Raw genomic sequence first — 16,486 nt, forward strand, 5'->3', positions numbered from 1 at the left:
CAGTCAAGTGACATCATATTACTTGAGGTCATCAGGTAATTATAATTAAACAGTCTTGTAAATAGGATCAGATGATTTTTTAAGTACTTTTTCCTATATAACCCACAGTATAACTAAGTGATCCCAGGGCTGGGCCTCTTTTAACCCCAGGGGCATAATTCGAACAAATTTGGTAGTGGACTTCTAGACAATGCATCATACCAAATATTAAAAGCCTAGGTTGTATGGTTTCTTACAAAAAGATTTTTAAAGCCTTTTCCTATATAAGTCTACATAAACTTGGGACCTCCAGGGCAGGGCCTCTTTTCACCTATGGGGTACAATTTGAACAATTTTAGTTGAGGACCATAAGACAATGCTACAAACCAAATATCAAATGTCTAAGTGTTGAGGTTTCAGACAAGAAGATTTTTAAACTTTTTTCCTATATAAGTCTATGTAAAACTTGGGACCCCCGGGGTGGAGCCATATTTGACCCTGGGGGATAATTTGAATAATCTTAGTAGATGATGCTACATACCAAATATCAAAGCCCTAGGCTGTGTGGTTTTGTACAAGAAGATTTTCAAAGTTTTCCCTATATAAGTCTATATAAACCATGTGACCCCCAGGGCGGGGTCACATTTGACCCTAGGGGGATAATTTGAATAATCTTGGTAGAGGACCACCGGATGATGCTCCACACCAAATATGAAAGCCCTAGGCTATGTGGTTTCGTACAAAAAGATTTTCAAAGTTTTCCCTATATAAGGCTATATTAACCATGTGACCCCCGGGGCAGGGCCATATTGTGACCTTAGGGGGATAATTTGAATAATTTTGGTAGAGGACTACTAGATGATGCTACATACCAGATATCAAAGCCCTAGGCCCAGGTGAGCTAAAAATTGGGAAACTATTTGCATAAAACTTTACCTGTTAACACTTTCATTTTGACGATTTTTGATTTTAGCTGTGACCTTGACCTTGAACTGACATGGCTGAATCATAAATTCTGCACAACGTCTTATGAGGTGATGATTTGACCAAAGTTTCATGAAAACCCTTCAAGGGGTTTAGGAGATACAGAGCTAAAACGTTTGACCTTCAGTTGTGACCTTGACCTTGAGTTGACATGACTGACTCATGAGTTCTTGATGAGGTGATCATTTGACCCAAGTTTGATGAAAATCCTTCAAGGGGTTTAGGAGATACAGAGTGGACACAAAATGGAAGGCTCAAACCTTCGACCCTTAGTTGTTACCTTGACCTTGAGCTGCATGGTTGACTCATAATTTCTGCACATCGTTTTGATGAGGTAATCATTTGACACAAGTTTTATAAAATTCCTTCAAGGGGTTTAGGAGATATAGAGCGGACACCAAATGGAAGGCTCAAAACTTTTACCTTGAGTTGTGACCTTGACCTTGAGCCGACAAGGCTGATTCATGGGTTCTGCACATTGTCTTGATGAGGTGATCATTTGACCCAAGTTTCATGAAAATCCTTCAAGGGGTTTAGGAGATATAGAGCGGACATGAAATGGAAGGCTCAAACATTTGACCCTAAGTTGTGACCTTGACCTTGAGCCAGCATGGCTGACTTAAGGGTTCTGCACAACGTCTTGATGAGGTGATCATTTGACCCAAGTTTTGTAAAATTCCTTCAAGGGGTTAGGAAATATAGAGCGGACACAAAATGGCAGGCTCAAACCTTTTACCTTGAGTTGTGACCTTGACCTTGAGCCGACAAGGCTGACTCATGGTTTCTGCACATTGTCTTGATGAGGTGATCATTTGACCCAAGTTTCATGAAAATTCTTTAAGGGGTTTAGGAGATATGGAGCGGACACAACAGTGTTACGGACAGACGGATGGAAGGACGGGCGGACAGAAGGACGGACGGAAGGAGGGACGGAGACCATTCCTATAACCCCCCACCACTTGTGGTGGGGGATTAATAAAACCAAGACCATGGCAATGGTGAGCAATATACACATATAACCTTTCAATCCTGACCTTGACCTTGAAGCGGGCCATACGAAACATGCGCACTGCAAGTCATCTTGATGTGATGAGCATTTGTGACAAGTACCTTCAAAATCCTTCAAGGTGTTAAAAAGTTAGAGATCAGACACAAAATATCATCCCATGACCTTTGATCCCCAAGTGTGACCTTGACCATGACCTAGCGCAGTTGGAACATGGGTTCTGCACATTGCCTTGGCGAGTTAAACATTTGGTGTTAATATAATGGAATTATGTAAAGGGGTTCAAAAGATATGGACCGGACACGAAATATCACCCCATGATCTTTGATCCCCAAATGTGACCTTGACCTTGACCCAGCGCAGTTGGAACAAGGGTTCTGCACATCGCCTTGGTGAGTTTAACATTTGTTGTTAATATAATGGAAATATGTCATGGGGTTCAAAAGATATGGACAGGACATGAAATATCACCCCAAGACCTTTGATCCCCAAGTGTGACCTTGACCTTGACCTAGCACAGTTGGAATATGGGTTCTGCACATCGCCTTGGTGAGTTTAACATTTGTTGTTAATATAATGGAAATATGTCAATGGGTTCAAAAGATATGGACCGGACACGATTTTGTTACGGAAGGAAGGACGGACGCAGACCTTTCCTATAATCCCTCCGTCACGGCGGGGGATTTAAAAAAAAAAAAAAAAAAACTATATAATATAAGTCCACAAGAAACTCTTTACCAGGTAGAGATAGGTCAAAATACACTAAAAAATTGGATGCAACATGCATGCTGTACCATAGGAAAGTGGTCTCCATTTGTCTCTACCACCAGTAATAAAAAAGTTACAATAAAATCTATTTATAGTAACAACAAAGGGATGTAATCTAAAAACAAGGGTGCCTCATGATGGTGAACATTTGGTCCAAGTTACATCAAAATCCCTCCATGCATGAAGAAGAAATGTTCCATACAAAGTCATTCTTGAATCTGACCTTTGACCTCTAAATATGACCTTGACCTTAGACCTAGGGACTGGTTTTTGCGCATGACATGCTGTCTCATCCAGGAGAATATTTGTGCCAATTGATTTCTAAATCCTGCTTTGCATGACAAAGGAATAGACCGGACAGGAAAAAAATCCTCTTGACCTTTGATCTCAAAGTGTGACCTTGACCTTTAAGCTAGGGTACTGGGTGTTGCGCAAGACATGTTGTCTCATCATGGGGAACATTTGTGCCAAGTAATATTAAAATCCCTTCATGGATGGCAGAGTTACGGACGGGACAGGAAAAAAATTCTGTTGACCTTTGACCCCCAATTGTGACCTTGACCTTTAAGCTAGGAGTCCGGGATTCGCGCATGACACGTCGTCTCATCATGGGAAACACTTGTGCTAAGTGATATTAAAGTCCCTTCATGAATGTCAGAGTTATGGACCGTACACGAAACAGACCGTTCATGCTATGTTAACATTTGACTGCTAAGTGTGACCTTGACCTTTGAGCTTGGGGTCTGAAAGTTGTGCATGACACATCGTCTTATTATGAGGTACATTTGTGCCAAGTAATATTAAAATCCCTTCATGGATGGGAGAGGTATGGACCGGACAGGAAAAAAGCCTTGTTGACCTTTGACCTCCAATTGTGACCTTGACCTTTAAGCTAGGGGTCCAGGTTTTGCGCATGACATGTCGTCTCCTCATGGGAAACATTTGTGCTAAGTAATATTAAAATCCCTTCATGGATGGGAGAGTTATGGACCGGACAAGAAAAAAGCCCTGCTGACCTTTGACCTCCAATTGTGACCTTGACCTTTGAGCTAGGGGTCCGGGATTTGTGCACGACACGTCATCTCATCATGATGAACATTTACGCCAAGTAATACTAAAATCCCTTCAAGGATGGGAGAGTTGTGGACCGGACAGGAAAAAAACCCTGTTGACCTTTGACCTCCAATTGTGACCTTGACCTTTGAGCCAGGGATCCGGGTTTTGCGCACAACACATCGTCTCATCATGGGGAACATTTGTGCCAAGTAATATTAAAATCCCTTCATGGATGACAGAGTTATGGACCGGACACGAAATTGCGGACAGACGGACGGACGGAATGACGGAAAAGCGCATTCTTATAGTCCCCTACTGGTAGTCAAAAATGCACATTTTCACCTTGTGACATGCCTAGCTCAAAAAGTATTTGATATAAATTCATGAAACCTTGCATGAGTCTTAATCATGATATGAATTTGCGCACCTCCTATTTTTCATTTGGGTCCGCCCTATTTTTAGACTTATGGCCCCTGAAATAGTCAAAAATGTACATTTTCACCTAATTATGTGCCTAACTCAAAAAGTATTTGATGTAAATTCAGAAAACCTTGCTGGAGTCTTTATCGTGATGTGACCTTGCACACTTGGCATTCTTCTTAAGAATCTTAGCTCTTATTACAGAGTTATGGCCCTTGAAATAGCCAAAATAGTGGATTCTTTGTTTGTGATGCACATAGCTCAAGAAGTATATGGCCTAGAATAATGAATCCTTTTCAGAAAATGTTTGTTGAGGCTATACCCTCAAACTGAGACTACAAACATTTGAATTATTGCCCCTTATTTGTGACAAATGTACCAGTGGGGGGCACACCCTGTGTCCTACAGACACACTCTAGTTTACAAAAGCAATTTCTAGTTATTATAATATGTTATGATATAGCAATTTTTGTTTTTTTGTTTTTTTTGTGGGGGTGATTTAAATAAACAGAAATTGTAAGTTTTGAATAGTAGGGGACTAATAAAAATCAAAGGCCTGAATGGCCTGAGTCGGCTAATGATTGATGTACTGACAGTATCGTCTACCAGTTTCAGTTTGTTTTTAGTTTTTTTCTTAAAATTTCATAACACAGCTCGATATTTACCCAAAATATTATATCCGGTTACGACTACACTTTTCTCCAGTTTGAACAATATATTTTACAAATTGTGATGATACGAAGACATTTAGCAGCAATTGGCAGTATCTGACATTGAAGTTTACGGTTAAATTACCTCTTATTTAAATCTTTTCATAAAAAAGTTGTTTCGTTTCGCCAAACATAGACGATCTACTTATGATTTCAAAAACTAGAAGAAAATACAATTTAATGTTTCGCCGATTTGTTTATTTCTCGAAAAATAAGAATTAAAATCATTTTTAATATCAGTTGTAACTAAACAAACCAGTAAGAGCTTCTTCTTCCGATAATTTATCCGTTTACTGACTGCAAAATTCAACCCACGCAAAGTTGCGTGTTTACGTTCAATGTGGGAGAATTAAGGCTGATCGGCTATGTTACCTAACGCATCCAGACGATTCAGATTTTGTTTTTAAAAAAGCATTGTGTGCGTTTCTGTAATTTTATATACGTTTTTATACGCTTAGAAATTATTAGACATGCGTATTTGCATTATTTCTATACGTAATTTACGCTAATACGCATCTTATCTGGAGCCCTGCTGGAACTATTTTTTGTCTTTCGCTGGATGTTACCCAAGCTTTGTAAGCCTGCGCAATTCTTAAAATGCACATTTATTCTTAATGAGTTACATTCGAGAATTGCACAATTACAAGTCATAAGTATGACAGATTACATCGTATATTGGTCATAGCAAAGGGAATTGACACAACTTAACTTCATTCATGCAGTGAACTGTTTGAAGTTTGAGAAATCTAATGGAACTACATCCCTTCACTGTGTTATTTGGTCCATTTAGAGAATCGTTGGATAGCAAGGACTCGTCAAAAGGCTTTCAGCCTTTAGCCGACTCAAAAAAGCACTTTATTTTCACAAAATAAAAGCTAGAGTTATGTAACTTGTCCTGGGAGGTTATCTCATGATGCTGAAGACAATGTTAAGTTTGAAAGCATTTGGCCTAGTAGTTTTTTTAGAAACTTGTTTACATGCAAAAATTTAACCTGAAAATCTAAGTTAAAAGAGCCATAATTTTCACAAAACAGATTACAAAATGTAACTTATGTAACTTATCCTGGGAGGTCATTTCATGATGCCGCAAAGGTATCAAGTTTGAAAGCATTTTGCCTTGTAGCTTCTGAGAAATCTGTTAACACAAAACTTTTGTGACTTGAACACCAAAAGGATAATTACAAAAGCTCTACAAGTTGAAAAAGTGGCATACTTTTGTAAAAATGCCAAGGAAAGTTATAGAAGTATATGCAAAGTACATCCGTTCATCACAGTGAATAAGTAAATAAAGTTTCAATCCATTCCCACAATTGGTTACTGAGATACCAGATTACATGCAAAAGCTTAGCCAAATAGGGACACCAACGAATGGGCGAGTCCAATAGCTCTACCTATTCTACGAATAGTCTAGTCTAGACTTTAGATAGCAAAGAAGTTTTGTTACAGTAAAAACTTACCCTAATGCCAGGTACTGTGTTCTGGCCATTATGAGCTCTAACAGAAGGCCCTATCTGTGGGGTAGGCCCATTGTCCTTTATGTAGAACAGAATGTAGGCAGAGTTCTCATTTACACAGTGCGGTCCACTTCGGATATATCGCTGTAAAACACAATAACATTTTTTAAAGAAGCTGTTACATGTCCAGAACTAATTTTTTTTTACGAATAATCATTAAACAAAACAGATTTCATCCACCTCTTTTCTGTTCAATGAAAATCGACCGACTTATCTTAATGCAGGACATAAATGCAATCAATCTAATTATATAAATTTTCGAGCCCCATGCTTTGATGTTATATAAAATAATGTACGAAAATCTATCAAATTTGTGAAAAGAATAATGACAAAGCTACTTACACTAGAGTCGTTGAAGTGGTACCATCTAGTTCCACAGCGAACGTTTGCAACATAATGCCCTGAGCTGCATGACATTCCTTCATGTTGTATCCAGCCAAACAATGTATATGTCATTGGTGGGCCCTGAAAAATCAAGGTAAGCTGGTGAAAAACAGGTTACACATGTGCCAAATTAAGTAAACTGAAGGAAAAATATAAAAGTAGCAGTACCTGTAAACTGACAAAGAAAATCTTTAAAGTTTAAGAAACATGAAATACACTTTCAAGTTTTACGTAACATTTAAAAGTAATCATGAAGCAGTAGCAAATGCTAGACTTACATTTTTCTCTGACATGAAAGGACGAACATTTAGGGTGAGAGGGTAGCGCACCGCTTTGAGGATTTTGTTCCCAAAGAAACTTCCAGATGAGCCAAATTGAAACCTGAAAATGTTTTAAAACAAATAAATACACTTAAAACACAGAAAAATTATAAATCAAGAAAAGATCATAATTTCCATTAAACATACTGTTTACATACTTAGAAAATATTGCAACACTTCCACATTTCTCCACAAAAGTCTTTAGAGATCTTTAATATCAGGGGTTCCACTAGACCTGAAAACCAAAGAGTCCCAGGACCCTTGGGTCCAAATTTTGAAGGGTCCTTTTCCAAAATACAGGAGTCCTGTCCCAACATGTCAATATTACTGACTTAATTTATCAAAAGTGCTTCAAAATATTAGCTGCTTTTGCAACAGTTGTCATATTTTTCTTAAATGCAGATTTTTTTAGTACTAAGTATAAAACCTGCACTAAAAAATCTTGTTAGAAAGGACAGATATGACCGAAAATCACCGTCGCAAAAACAGGTGACAACTAGAGATGCTTTTGAGAAAAGTGCATGTCTCCCACAACTGCCTAATCATCTAAATACTAAGTCAGTCTTTATATATTGTTTACTTAATCCACATGTGCATGTGCTTTCTTGACACCAAAAGGACACCTATACTACTAGTAGTATAGGTGCCGGTTTGGGGGCAAAAATGCGCAAGAAATCTGAGTGTTTTTGGTAAATCAAGGGCCATAATTCCGAGGTGCCTAGGCCGATTTGCCTAGTTATCGAACTTGGCCGAGCACTAATTGGCAGACACATTTTATTGAAGTTTGGTGAAGATCGGATGAGAAATGTTAGATTTAGAGTGCAGACAAGCTTTGTGACAGACACACACAGACAGACAGACTGGAGTAAATCAAAATGTCTCCCACACCACTGTGGTGGGAGACATAAATATGGAAAATGAAAGTCAAGACTTAAATTCCTGATAAAATACCAGTTTTAATGTATTTTCTTTCATCATAGCTATTCAAAACTTACAATTTCTGTTTATTTAAAGCACCCCACCCACCCCCCAATACTAAGACTTGGTAACAAAAAAACAAAAATTGCTATATCATAACATATTATAATAACTAGAAATTGCTTTTGTAAACTAGAATGTGTCTGTAGGACATAGGGTGTGCCCCCCACTGGTACATTTGTCACAAATAAGGGGCAATAATTCAAATGTTTGTAGTCTCAGTTTGAGGGTATAGCCTCAACAAACATTTTCTGAAAAGGATTCATTATTCTAGGCCATATACTTCTTGAGCTATGTGCATCACAAACAAAGAATCCACTATTTTGGCTATTTCAAGGGCCATAACTCTGTAATAAGAGCTAAGATTCTTAAGAAGAATGCCAAGTGTGCAAGGTCACATCACGATAAAGACTCCAGCAAGGTTTTCTGAATTTACATCAAATACTTTTTGAGCTAGGCACATAATTAGGTGAAAAAGTGCATTTTTTTGCTCTTTCAGGGGCCATAACTTTAAAAATAGGGGGTGGAGCCAGCCAAACAATTAGAGGTGTGCAAGTTTATATCATGATCAAGACTTATGCAAGTTTTCAACCATTTATGTTAAATACTTTTTGAGCTAGGTGCGTCACAAAGTGAAAATGTACATTTTTGACTATTTCAAGGGCCATAACTCTAAAAATAGGGGGCGGACCCAAATGAAAAATAGGAGGTGCGCAAATTCATATCATGATTAAGACTCATGCAAGGTTTCATGAATTTATATCAAATGCTTTTTGAGCTAGGCATGTCACAAGGTGAAAATGTGCATTTCTGACTATTTCAGGGGCCATAACTCTGGAAATAGGGGGCGGAGCCAGACGAAAAATAGGAGGTGCACAAGTTCATATCATGATAAAGGCTCATGCAAGGTTTCATCAATTTATATCAAATACTTTTCGAGCTAGGCGCGTCACGAACTTCGGACGGATGGACGGACGCACAGACTGACGGACGCACGGACAAGACCAAATCTATATGCCCCCACCACTCATGGGGGGGGGCACAAAAAGCGCATGTCTCGCAGTCAATAGAGGTCAGGAGCAAAAGTCAAAGAGACACTGATGGTTGGCTGCTATAGGGATCATCTACTTGGCATGTCCAGTCATCCTGCTAAGTTTCAACACTCTTGGCCTAGTGGTTCTCAAGTCGCTGTTCAGGCTCCTGTGACCTTGACCTTTCATCAAATGACCCCAAAATAAATAGGTGTCATCTACTCTGCATGTCCAATCATCTTATTAAGTTTCAACATTCTAGGTCAAGTGGTTCTCAAGTTATTTTCCGGAAATGATTTAACATGACCAGGCCTCTGTGACCTTGACCTTTAATAGACTGACCCAAAAATCAATAAGGGTCATCTACTCTGCATGTTCAATCATCCTATGAAGTTTCAACATTCTGGGTCAAGTGGTTCTCAAGTTATTGATCGGAAATTGTTTTCCATGTTCAGGCTCCTGTGACCTTGACCTTTAACAGAGTGACCCCAAAATTGATAGGGGTCATCTACTCTGCATGTTCAATCATCCTATGAAGTTTCAACATTCTGGGTCAAGAGGTTCTCAAGTTATTGATCGGAAATGGTTATCAATGTTCAGGCCCCTGTGACCTTGACCTTTAATGGAGTGACCCCATAATCAAATAGGGGTCATTTACTCTCCAGGAACAATCATCCTATGAAGTTTCAACATTCTGGGTCTAGAGGTTCTCAAGTTATTGATTGGAAACTGTTTTCAATGTTCAGGCCCCTGTGATCTTGACCTTCGATGGAGTGACCCCAAAATCAATAGGGGTCATCTACTTTGCATGACCAGTAATCCTATGAAGTTTTAACATTCTGGGTCAAGTCGTTCTCCAGTTATTGACCGGAAATGGTTTTACATGTTCAGGCCCCTGTGACCTTGACCCCAAAAACAATAGGGGTCGTCTCCTCCATAAGCCCTACCAACCTATGAAGTTCGAAGGTTCTAGGTCAAATGGTTCTCCAGTTATTGCTCGGAAATGAAGTGTGATGTATGGACGGACGGACGGGGCAAAAACAATGTCTCCCCCAGAGGGAGTGGGGGGGGAGAAATAACTAGAAAATGCTTTTGTAAAAAAGCGCATGTCTCCCCCAATGCAAAGTCCTATAGGCAAGAAGTCAATAGGGGTCAGGAGCGAAAGTCAAAGAGACACTGATGGTTGGCTGCAATAGGGATCATCTACTTGGCATGTCCAGTCATCCCGCTAAATTTCAACACTCTTGGCCTAGCGGTTCTCAAGTCACTGTTCAGGCTCCTGTGACCTTGACCTTTAATCAAGTGACCTCAAAATAAATAGGGGTCATCTACTCTGCATGTCCAATCATCCTATTAAGTTTCAACATTGTAGGTCAAGTGGTTCTCAAGTTATTTCCAAAAAATGATATTACATGAACAGGCCACTGTGACCTTGACCTTTAATAGACTGACCCCAAAATCAATAGGGCTCATCTACTCTGCATGTTCAATCATCCTATGAAGTTTCAACATTCTGGGTCAAGAGGTTCTCAAGTTATTGATCGGAACTGGTTATCAATGTTCAGGCCTCTGTGACCTTGACCTTTAACGGAGCGACCCCAAAAACAATAGGGGTCATTTACTCTGCATGAACAATCATCCTATGAAGTTTCAACATTCTGGGTCGAGAGGTTCTCAAGTTACTGATTGGAAATGGTTTTCCATGTTTAGGCCCCTGTGGCCTTGACCTTTAACAGAGTGACCCTAAAATCGTTAGGGGTCATCTACTCTGCATGACCAATCATCCTATGAAGTTTCATCATTCTGGGTCAAGTGGTTCTCAAGTTACTGACCGGAAATGGTTTTCAATGTTCAGGCCCCTGTGACCTTGACCTTTAATGGAGTGACCCCAAAATCGATAGGGGTCATTTACTGTGCATGTACAATCATCCTATGAAGTTTCAACATTCTGGGTCAAGTGGTTCTCTAGTTATTGATCGGAAATGGTTTTCCATGTTCAGGCCCCTGTGACCTTGACCTTTGATAGAGTGACCCCAAAATCAATAGGGGTCATCTACTCTTCATGACCAATCATCCTATGAAGTTTCAACATTCTGGGTCAAGTGGTTCTCTAGTTATTGATCGGAAATGGTTTTCAATGTTCAGGCCCGTGACCTTGACCTTTGATAGAGTGACCCCAAAATCAATAGGGGTCATCTACTCTTCCAAGCCAATCATCCTATGAAGTTTCAACATTCTGGGTCAAGTGGTTCTCTAGTTATTGATCGGAAATGGTTTTCAATGTTCAGGCCCCTGTGACCTTGACCTTTGACGGAGTGACCCCAAAAACAATAGGGGTCGTCTACTCCAGCAGCCCTACAACCCTATGAAGTTTGAAGGTTCTAGGTCAAATGGTTCTCCAGTTATTGCTCGGAAATGAAGTGTGACGTACAGACGGACGGAAGGACGGACGGACGGACAGGGCAAAAACAATATGTCTCCTGGGGGAGACATAATTATCCAATTTCTTATTCAGTCATTCAGTAATCTAATTATTGTCAACTGACTATCAAATAAAATTGTTGCAAATTGGTTCCCCTCCTTTCAATAACAGATGTTGTTTATTACACAGATTATCGATTTTTCAAACCTTTTGGTCCACAAACACCGTGTAACCGACACAGCTTTGGGCCATTTTCGCAAATTAGAAATTGAAAATTTACTGCTGTCATTCGACAAGTCCCATCTTGCAATTGCCTGTTAACGGAGCTTGAACTCCACCTTACGTATCTTACTGCATACGTCACGCATATCATTATTAGTGCATGTGTGCTTTCAGTGACTGACAGTGTTTATTTAGAATACACAAGTTAATTGTGGACCCAGTTTTTTGTAGGAAATGGATGATAAAAGGAAGATAATTCAAAGGGAAATGCTCCCGGGTCCCGATTGACGCACAGACATGCAGTTCCTTAGAACGTCTTCTGAAAATCTCCCGGGACCACATCCGGGTCCTGGGTCAAATGGAACCCCTGACTTTATTACAGTTGAAGTGGTTCATTCAATTTAGACAACCTTAGTCATTGACTGCAGATATATAAAGCAGAGACAAACTTTTTTAGCTGTATGGTAAGGACATTTGGTGGCTTGTGGATGGTGAACCTTTTGAATGCTGTGACCTTCTGCTTACATCTATAAACAAGACAAACAGAATACTTTTGCTACATCATTACATGTATACAAACTTTACCTGGCAATGTACACAAGTATATGCAAAACATAAGTCTGGAAAAAACTCAGACAGTTTATTAACTTTTAAAAGTGAAATAAGAGGGCCATGATGGCCCTATATCGCTCACCTGTTATCATTGCACTTGAGGACAAGAAGGTCCTAAGAAAAAATATCTAAGTCCAAAGGACAGTAACAACAAAGGGAAGAAATTTTACCAAAGAGAAAATTTTTTTTACAAGGTACAGGTATGTCAAAAAACACCTAAAAATTGGAGGTACCATCCATGTTGTACCACAGAAAAGTGGTCTCGGTTTTTCCCTACTGCCAATAATAAAAAAAGTTACTTAATATAAGCTATTTATAGTAACGTAAAAGGAAAGTAATTAAAAACAAAAATTATTGTAAGTGAACAAAAGAAGGATCTGCCAAATAAATCTGTTGACATAAATGAAATTTCAGATCAGTATCTTCATTAGTTACGGAGATATACCCACTTTAATTTGAAATAAAGGGAGGTAATTTGACATAAAATCAGTCCATAGTTATCTACCCTGATTGGCTCAGTCCAACTAATGACAATAATGAAATATCAAATAAGTCTTATAAGTACTTACTGATATAAATCCATTTTGATTACAATCAGGGGAGGTAATTAGATATAAAATAACTCTGGACCTACACTTGGATCTGATTTGTCATGGAATCCAAGAATTATTGTTGTTGAAGTTATTTTGGAAGTTTATATCAAATAAAACCATAAATGAAGAATCTATATGGCTGCAAAAGCCAAAATAGCCAATTTTAGACCTTTAAGGGGCCATAACTCTGGAACCCATGAAGAAATCTGGCCAGTTCAAGAAAGGAACCAAGATCTTGTGGTGATACAAGTTGTGTGCAAGTTTGGTTAAAATCAGATCATAAATGAAGCTGCTATTGTGCAGACAAGGTCAAAATAGCTAATTCTGGCCCTTTCAGGGGCCATAACTCTGGAACCCATAAAGGAATCTCGCCAGTTCAAGAAAGCAACCAAGATCTTATGGTGATACAAGTTGTGTGCAAGTTTGGTTAAAATCAAATCATAAATGAAGCTGCTATTGTGCAGACAAGGTAAAAATAGCTAATTCTGGCCCTTTCAGGGGCCATAACTCTGGAACCCATATTGGAATCTTGCCAGTTCAAGAAAGGAACCAAGATCTTATGGTGATACAAGTTGTGTGCCAGTTTGGTAAAAATCAAATCATAAACTAGAAAATGCTTTTGTAAAAAAGCGCATGTCTCCCCCAATGCAAAGTCCTATAGGCAAGAAGTCAATAGGGGTCAGGAGCGAAAGTCAAAGAGACACTGATGGTTGGCTGCAATAAGGATCATCTACTTGGCATGTCCAGTCATCCCACTAAATTTCAACACTCATGGCCTAGTGGTTCTCAAGTCACTGTTCAGGCTCCTGTGACCTTGACCATTGATCAAGTGACCTCAAAATAAATAGGGGTCATCTACTCTGCATGTCCAATCATCCTATTAAGTTTCAACATTGTAGGTCAAGTGCTTCTCAAGTTATTTCCAAAAAATGATTTTATATGAACAGGCTCCTGTGACCTTGACCTTTAATAGACTGACCCCAAAATCAATAGGGGTCATCTACTCTGCATGTTCAATCATCCTATGCAGTTTCAACATTCTGGGTCAAGTGGTTCTCAAGTTATTCATCGGAACTGGTTATCAATGTTCAGGCCCCTGTGACCTTGACCTTTAACGGAGTGACCCCAAAAACAATAGGGGTCATTTACTCTGCATGAACAATCATCCTATGAAGTTTCAACATTCTGGGTCGAGAAGTTCTCAAGTTATTGATTGGAAATGGTTTTCCATGTTCAGGCCCCTGTGGCCTTGACCTTTAACAGAGTGACCCCAAAATCGTTAGGGGTCATCTACTCTGCATGACCAATCATCCTATGAAGTTTCATCATTCTGGGTCAAGTGGTTCTCAAGTTACTGACCGGAAATGGTTTTCAATGTTCGGGCCGCTGTGACCTTGACCTTTCACAGACTAAACCCAAAATCGTTAGGGGTCATCTACTCTGCATGACCAATCATCCTATTAAGTTTCAACATTCTGGGTCAAGTGGTTCTCAAGTTACTGACCGGAAATGGTTTTCAATGTTCAGGCCCCTGTGACCTTGACCTTTCACAGAGTGAACCCAAAATCGTTAGGGGTCATCTACTCTGCATGACCAATCATCCTATTAAGTTTCAACATTCTGGGTCAAGTGGTTCTCAAGTTACTGACCGGAAATGGTTTTCAATGTTCAGGCCCCTGTGACCTTGACCTTTGAGGGAGTGACCCCAAAATCAATAGGGGTCATCTACTCTTCATGACCAATCATCCTATGAAGTTTCAACATTCTGGGTCAAGTGGTTCTCTAGTTATTGATCGGAAATGGTTTTCCATGTTCAGGCCCTTTGACCTTTGAAGTTTCAACATTCTGGGTCGAGAAGTTCTGAAGTTATTGATTGGAAATGGTTTTCCATGTTCAGGCCCCTGTGGCCTTGACCTTTAACTGAGTGACCCCAAAATTGTTAGGGGTCATCTACTCTGCATGACCAATCATCCTATGAAGTTTCATCATTCTGGGTCAAGTGGTTCTCAAGTTACTGACCGGAAATGGTTTTCAATGTTCAGGCCCCTGTGACCTTGACCTTTCACAGAGTGAACCCAAAATCGTTAGGGGTCATCTACTCTGCATGACCAATCATCCTATTAAGTTTCAACATTCTGGGTCAAGTGGTTCTCAAGTTACTGACCTGAAATGGTTTTCAGTGTTCAGGCCCCTGTGACCTTGACCTTTGAGGGAGTGACCCCAAAATCAATAGGGGTCATCTACTCTTCATGACCAATCATCCTATGAAGTTTCAACATTCTGGGTCAAGTGGTTCTCTAGTTATTGATCGGAAATGGTTTTCCATGTTCAGGCCCTTTGACCTTTGAAGGAGTGACCCCAAAATCAATAGGGGTCATCTACTCTTCATGACCAATCATCCTATGAAGTTTCAACATTCTGGGTCAAGTGGTTCTCTAGTTATTGATCGGAAATGGTTTTCAATGTTCAGGCCCCTGTGACCTTGACCTTTGACAGAGTGACCCCAAAAACAATAGGGGTCGTCTACTCCAGCAGCCCTACAACCCTATGAAGTTTGAAGGTTCTAGGTCAAATGGTTCTCCAGTTATTGCTCGGAAATGAAGTGTGACGTACAGACGGACGGACGGATGGACGGAAGGACGGACGGACGGATAGATGGACGGACGGATGGACAGGGCAAAAACAATATGTCTCCTGGGGGAGACATAATAAAGCTGCTATTGTGCAGACAAGGTCAAAATAGCTAATTTTGGCCCTTTCAGGGGCCATAACTCTGGAACCCATAAGGGGATCTGGCCAGTTCAAAAAAGGAACCGTGATCTTATGGTGATACAAGTTGTGTGCAAGTTTTGTTAAAATAAAATCATAAATGAAACCACTATCGTGCAGACAAGATATTGTTGACGGACGGACGGACGACGGACGATCACAAAAGCTCACCAAGTGAGCTAATAAATATATATTTCTCTGTGTTCTGTTGCATTGTAATTACGGTATTTTCAATACAATAAATGCTAATTTTTCATTAGGAATGTCTTTCAATTCAGTCTAATATTAGCGCTAGACATGAATTAGTGCATGCCCGATCCCGATAATAGTGCGAAAAATTAGTACTCCGCTAATATTTATACACTTACAGTAGCTAAGGGAATAAATTTTTCAGCTTAGTTCAGTTTTGCTACAGTACACAAATTTATTTTGTTACTTAATGTAGTAACCTCTGACTGAAGTTTGGCATATTTTCTGTTGATTTAACATGAACTTACAGTAAAGAGACCTACTTTGTTGCTTAATGTAGTATTCTCTGACTGAAGTTTGGCATTCTTTCTGCTGAGTTTAGCATTAAGTTCCAGTTTATCAGTTTCACGTCGCCGACAAGCTTCCATCTCAGATACCAGTTCTCTGTTGGTCATCTTTAACTCTGTGATTTCTGTATCAAGGTTCTTTTTAAGTTCTTGAGCACTGAAACAAGCAGAACTAGCCCTAA

General features: G+C 39.6%; 2 protein-coding genes across 2 annotated transcripts in view; one reads left to right on the forward strand and one right to left on the reverse strand.

The window, feature by feature from the left end:
• Positions 1 to 12,315, reverse strand: part of LOC123562751 (ubiquitin carboxyl-terminal hydrolase 42-like) — a 38,275-nt gene extending 25,960 nt beyond the window's left edge. Inside the window, exons 1-4 of the mRNA XM_053536572.1 lie at positions 12,244 to 12,315; positions 7,100 to 7,202; positions 6,780 to 6,902; positions 6,381 to 6,521 (exon numbers count right to left, since the gene is read on the reverse strand). Coding sequence (XP_053392547.1) covers positions 6,381 to 6,521; positions 6,780 to 6,902; positions 7,100 to 7,114 — 279 coding nt within the window. The 5' untranslated portion in view covers positions 7,115 to 7,202; positions 12,244 to 12,315. The remainder of the gene's footprint in view (positions 1 to 6,380; positions 6,522 to 6,779; positions 6,903 to 7,099; positions 7,203 to 12,243) is intronic.
• Positions 1 to 16,486, forward strand: part of LOC128555113 (target of rapamycin complex subunit lst8-like) — a 494,046-nt gene that overhangs the window by 271,962 nt on the left and 205,598 nt on the right. The window lies entirely within an intron of this gene.

Source organism: Mercenaria mercenaria, chromosome 2, assembly GCF_021730395.1.
Source record: "Mercenaria mercenaria strain notata chromosome 2, MADL_Memer_1, whole genome shotgun sequence".
Taxonomy (NCBI): domain Eukaryota; kingdom Metazoa; phylum Mollusca; class Bivalvia; order Venerida; family Veneridae; genus Mercenaria; species Mercenaria mercenaria.